We start from the raw sequence: 6,360 nt of genomic DNA, 5'->3' as shown, positions 1-6,360 counted from the left end.
TTTTAAAATTAAATTCAAACTAATATTTAAATTATATATTCATAAATTGAAAGTTTGAACTTTACAAACTTTGAAACTTTAAACTTTAAAGTTTTAAAAACTTTCAAACTTTAAAGTCTAAAAGTTTGAAAAGTATAAATTTTTAACTTTAAAAGTTTGAAAACTATAAATTTTTAATTTTAAAATAAAAAAAGTTTTAATAATTAATTGATATTAATAAAAAAATTCAAAAAAAAAATGATGTTTTTTCCCGGAAACCAGTCTGGTCCGATCCCATCTCGTACCGATTCGCTAGCGGACAGGGACGAGTACTTGTAACGACCTGTTTAGTCGTTTTGAGCAGCAGATTTATTTCTGGAAAAACTGGCTATCGCTCACATAGGAGGGTAAATGTGGGTGCCAGTCGCGGCTCGGTTTTGGGTCGTGACAGTACTACTCTAAGTATCTGGAACTACTGGTACTGGTACGATTCCGGGTTGTGGTTCCCAGTTCCGTTGCCACCCTTAGGTGGTGATGATTGACAGGTAAAAGAGTTAATTGAAGGTGGCGAAGAAGAAAAAAACTATATTGAATAATGGTGCTGGTGATATTTGGTGTTGGGTGACAAAGAAGAAGAAGAATTGAAGGTGATATAGTGATGGTGAAGAACAAAATCAATAATAAAAGGCAAAAGTATTCATTACCCCCCTGAACTTGAAGCTTTTTATTAAATGTACACCTAAACTTTATTTTGTTTCAATTACCCCCCTGAACTTGCTTATTCATCCTACACGTACACCTTTTCGGTCCACCTGGCATAGAAACTGAAATCAAACTCTACACGGCGCGTGAGACAGCAATTTTTTGCCACATCATAAAGTTACAACGGTAATAAACGTAAAAATCTATTTTTTCTTTAATATTTGGGTTATTTTAAGAATTTTTCTCTCTCTATTCTCTACCTATTTATTCTTCTTTATCCCTTCTCTCTTTTAAAATTTCAGATTTTTCTCACTTTTTTTGTTTTAATTGTTATTGCTAAATTTATGAACAATAACAGGAGACTTGTTTGTTTATGTGGGGCTCCTCCAATTCTGAAAATTTCATGGACAAATGACAATCCCGGACGTAGATTTTTCGGTTGTAGACACTATGGGGTATGTATTGTTACTCCTTTTTTGCTTTTTATTTGACAAGTTCGTATTATGCAATTTCATTTTTTTAACTTTGATTTTATGAATGCAGTCCTCATTTCGAAATTCTTGTAAGTTTTTCGATTGGTATGATCCTGAATTTCCGACCCAAGCGAATATTGTAATTTTGGGTTTGTTGAAGAAAACCAACAAACAAGAAGAACAGCTCAAGTGCAAATGGATATTGAAACTGATTTTGGGTATTAGTTTGATATGCAATGTGATATTGTTCTTTTATTTAGTGTGTCGTTGAATTTTTTTTTAATGCAATTGTTATTAGTTTGGTTTGGTGTTCCTTGTTCAACAGATCTAGGGTACTCATTTTGTGGATTAGTTTGGTTTGGTGTTCTATTAATGTATGTTTTTGCTGTTTTTGCTGATCAATACAATTACATGTAATGGGTACTATGATACCATGAAATAATAACATGAAGGCAACAAACATAACATAACTAGTGCTTTCTTGATCATAAAAAAGAAGCATCATAGTGTTTCATTGTTTCAACCAACAACCACAATAACTTAAGTTAACTAGCAAAACATAAAACAATCACTACTTTAAGGTTAGTTGAATAACCACACAAGCACCAACCAACAACCACAATAACTTAAGTTAACTAGCAAAACATAAAACAGTAACTACTTTAAGTTTGTTTGAACAACCATAGATTCATCAACACATAAAACCACATAAAACACTATTTCAAGTTTGGTTGGACACCACAACCACACAACTAAGAAGTTTTCTTTGAGAGTGATTTTCCTTTGGCTTGTGACCTTGTTTGAATGCCATCAGCTTTTGATCTGGTTTGAATACGACGCACAACACTTTCGACTTGAAGTTGTCTTTGAGTCATGGCCTGTTTGCCTTTCCACTTCAGTCCCTTGGTAGGTTTAAAACCAATATCACCTGTCACATGTGCAGAACTCACCACACCAGTATTAACCCTCCTTCTGCTAGACAATCCTTGCTGCAATATCAACTACATAGTTATTTTGGGATTCACATTTAGAAGACAAATATAATTTTGACAGTTTATAAGACACTTACATTAATACACGTATATCCAGTATCAGCAACAAATACACCTTGTCCAACAACTTTAGGCCTCTTCTTGTAACCACTTCCTGCACCTCTTCTTGTACCAGTCTTACTGGTGCTTGTTCTTTCATAATGACCTCTACCCCTCTTTTTTCCAGTGGTGGACTAATATGATTGGAAAAAGAACACAACAAGACATTAAATTTAATAAGTAATCTAACATAATTTATAAAAGCAAATTAATATGAATGTACCTCTTGAGTGGGTGTTGGTGTAGACTTAGGTTTAGGATTTTTTGGACAATTTCTCTTGTTATGATTTGGTCCTTTGCAAAGTGAACATGTCATTACTGTCCCCATTCTTGGCAACTTTCCAGCTTTTCTCACTTCACCAATTTCTCTTCTTCTGTTCTTTGGTGGCCTACCAGGCATTTGTCTTGCCTCAGGTGGTTCAACCATTGGGTTTCTACTTTCAGGCCACATTTCCATGTTTGGGACTGGTTGAATGAAATGAGAATATGTCTTCATATATGTGTCTTTTCTATACCAACTAGATATTGCTTGTGATGCATCCATGTTCAAGTGGTTCATTGCTGCTATACCATGTGCACATGGGATACCTTTTAATTCCCATGATCTGCAACTACATTTTTGTTGACCCAAGTTCACAGTATGCTTGTATACCCCTTCTAACACTTCAAATCCAACATCACCATTCCATTCAATGTTGCACTGCATTGATCTTGTTACATTTGTATTGAATACCATCATTGCCATTGGAGATATTCCATCTGTCCATGTTTCAGCAAATGCTCTTGACTTACTCACTCTACTCATCACCTTAACTCTAATTTCTTCCAACATAGTTACAATGGTCTTGTTCCTAGGTCCCAAGATCCAAGAATTGAAACTCTCTGCCATGTTGTTATCTATGCTATCACACTTTGAAAATGTTTGAATAAAAGCTTTACACCATGTCTCCTTGTTGTATTTGATAAGGGATTCAACAATACCTATTCCCAGCTTGGACAGGGCATTTATATTGTACTTAAATTGTGCCTCAAATGTTGATCTAGCACAAGCCCAAAATTTCTTTCTTCTCTCTAAGCCTCTGAAGTTTTGTGACCAATTTGCTAATATGTGTCTAGCACACATTCTGTGCTCACATTCTGGAAATAGTTCATCTACAGCAGCTATTAGTCCCTGTAGTTGCAAAGCAAAAAAAGCAAGTTAAATTTTAGCAATTACATGAAACATAAACAAAAGAAAGATATTCAATTACCTTTTGCATATCACTAATGATAGTTAGCTGGGAACCATTTCCTAGATTAAGATCATCTTTCAGAATGGTCATGAACCATTTCCATGTCAACTTGCTTTCAGTATCAATGACTGCCCATGCTATTGGATACATTTGGTTGTTTGCATCTTTAGCAACAGCTACCAAAAGTTGACCCCTGCAAATTCCCTTTAGAAAACACCCATCTAGCCCTATACATCTTCTGCATCCTTGTTGAAAACCCTTTTTCATAGCATCAAAACAAATATAAAAAGAGTGAAATTGTTTCATCCCACTTCCTGATTCTGAATCTTTAAGCTTCACAACACAAGTGCTACCAGGATTTGTTTGGAGTAACATATCCTTGTAGTCTAGGATTCTGTTAAATTCTGCCACATGATCTCCCATAATTTCCTTTAAAATAATTTTTCTTGTTTTTAAACAAACTGCCTTGCCTACATGAACATTCAACTCTTTCCTCACCAATTCTTGTATCTCCCACCCTTTTATACTAGGTTGAGAAATAATCCTATCTTTCAGATACTTGCATAAGAACTTTGAATTACACAAAATATTATTGGTGGTCCTGGTACATTTGTGCCTTGGATTGTATGTCTTGATAGTAAAGTTCTCACTCCTTCCTTCCTTGCTTGCATACAACAGCCATGGACAACCACTTTTACACTTCACTCTCACTCTAGTACTCTCATTCACATACTTATCTAACTCAACTCCTTTTTTTATAGCATATTTTGTAACTGCCTCTCTAAATTGCTTTACACTTTCAAATATCAAACCACACTGCCATATTACAATATCACAAGAAGAATCATATACCACCCTATTACTCTTCTTTCTCCCCCTTAAACTCCCTCCTTCAAGTTCATCATCAGAAACAGGTTCTTCTTCATCACTTTGAAAACTATCACAGTCAGAACTGTCATAGTATGGCTCATCCTCTGTTAGCTTACCCTTGAAATTCTTTTTCCCTTTTTCAATATCCTCATACCCTTCATCAAATCCAACTTCACCTAAAAAACCTTTTGGTTTTTCCTTCTTCTTTCTCCTCCTACTTTCTCTAAGTTTTCTCACATCTTCCTTAACAATTCTCAACTCCTCATGCACATCACTACCATAGTCAATAGACTGGTCAGAACAGACAGAATCACTGTCTATGTCTTCCTCTGCATTTTCTTGGGTAATTGGCTCAACTTCTTGTTGAATAGAAGGTTCAGTTCCTTGTTGGATAGTTGGTTCAACTTCTTCTTCAGTATCAGTCCAATCTATTGAAGAATAATCATCATCACTTTCTTGTTGGCATTCTTGTTCGACCCTTGCAATCCCATCATTTTCAAGTCTTTTAGTAGCTGGAAAGGAAGAAGAGGAACCTAAACCTAGATCTGATTTTTTTGGTTGTGCAGTTAGAGATTCCCCATGTGAATTAAAAGACTCAACCACTTGACTTAAAGATTGACTAATTTGACCTTCACTGGGACCCACATCATCCAGAATAGTGTTATCACACACATAAATATCTATTGTGTCCCCATCATGCATAAATAATGCCATGCTACAAATGTCCATGTCATTTTTCAATTCCACCAAATCACCCCCTAGAGATGGAGCTGCATATGTTTTTCCTAACTTACTAATCCCAAAAGACTTAGCATAATCTGCAAGTTCAGGAATTGATAAATGATCTTCATCCACATTGTCTACATATGCAGTCCTACCCCCAACATATACTGGACCTACCTCACTCACCAACATACCCCCAAATTTGAACCTTAAATTGAGGTACTTACTAGTCATACTGTCAACCTATAACCACAATAATAATCAGTATATTGTACAATGCAAGCAACAAAATCGAAACATATATAATAACACCAAAACATAAGCAACAATTGGTACTTAGGATAGTAGATGTATTACTCATCAACATACAATAGGCATCCCACACAATATACTTAAACAAATTATAAAATACCCCACCATTTAACAATACCAGAAACCCTAATACTTAGAACCTTAATTTTACCAAAAAGCCTAAATTTCATGCATGAATAAGGTAAAAAGCTTCATAATAATACATTCATTAAGTGAAAATTCTAGTTGAAAAGTATTAGACCCCTAATCGGAAACTCAATCGGAAACTATGGCGAAACGTTAAACGAAATAGGCAAAATAGGCAAAATATGTATGAAAAAGTAAAGAAAACAGACAACAATACATCAAGCCTACGCGAAATCGAGTGGATAATCACTTACTTGTAGACACAATTTCAGACAAGATCCAAAGAAAATCGACCAAACACTTCACGAACTGCAACTGGCACAAATCTACCGTTACTTTGTCGATTACACTTGCCAAATCTACTCGTTACTTTGTCGATTACACTTTCGTGAGAGGTTTAGAGAAAATCAAAGAGAGGTTTAGGGAAAATCAAAGAGAGGTTTAGAGAAAATCGACCAAACACTTCACGAACTCTCTAATGGCACAAATCTACTCGTTACTTTGTCGATGACACTTTCGTGAGAGGTTTAGGGAAGATCAAAGAGAGGCTTAGGGAAGATCAAAGATAGGTTTAGGGAAGATCAAAGAGAGGTTCAGAGAAAATCGAGAAGCTTCTTTCAGAAGTTTAAGCATTTGTGAATTTTGAAGGTCGGTATTATCTAGGTAACAAAATATTTATCTAGGTGGCAAATTATTTATCTAGGTGGTAAATTATTTATCTAGGTGGTAAAATATTTATCTACGTGTCATGCGCGTGTAGACACGATCATATTGAGTGGACCGAAAAGGTGTACGTGTAGGATGAATAAGCAAGTTCAGGGGGGTAATTGAAACAAAATAAAGTTTAGGTGT

The 6,360-nt window shown here is 35.2% G+C and overlaps 1 protein-coding gene across 1 annotated transcript; it reads right to left on the bottom strand.

The window, feature by feature from the left end:
- Positions 1 to 1,546: 1,546 nt before the first annotated feature.
- LOC114076799 lies at positions 1,547 to 6,010 on the bottom strand. Its single transcript, XM_027916314.1, has 4 exons — positions 3,496 to 6,010; positions 2,469 to 3,416; positions 2,224 to 2,379; positions 1,547 to 2,143 (listed from the first exon to the last, which is right to left on the bottom strand). Exons 1-4 carry the CDS (start codon positions 5,302 to 5,304, stop codon positions 1,907 to 1,909), a joined length of 3,150 nt encoding a protein of 1,049 aa, XP_027772115.1. The 5' UTR covers positions 5,305 to 6,010; the 3' UTR covers positions 1,547 to 1,906.
- Between the last annotated feature and the right edge of the window lie 350 nt (positions 6,011 to 6,360).

This window comes from Solanum pennellii, chromosome 4 (assembly GCF_001406875.1).
Source record: "Solanum pennellii chromosome 4, SPENNV200".
In the NCBI taxonomy this organism is placed as follows: domain Eukaryota; kingdom Viridiplantae; phylum Streptophyta; class Magnoliopsida; order Solanales; family Solanaceae; genus Solanum; species Solanum pennellii.
This window is presented reverse-complemented; position numbering and strand designations above follow the sequence as displayed.

Excerpts from the sequence above, each read along its gene's own strand:
- LOC114076799 (XM_027916314.1), bottom strand. The coding sequence starts at position 5,304 with ATGACTAGTAAGTACCTCAATTTAAGGTTCAAATTTGGGGGTATGTTG. Across the intron at positions 3,417-3,495 it reads TCATTAGTGATATGCAAAAG|GGACTAATAGCTGCTGTAGA; the intron begins GTAATTGAATAT and ends TTGCAACTACAG. Across the intron at positions 2,380-2,468 it reads CACCAACACCCACTCAAGAG|TCCACCACTGGAAAAAAGAG; the intron begins GTACATTCATAT and ends CAATCATATTAG.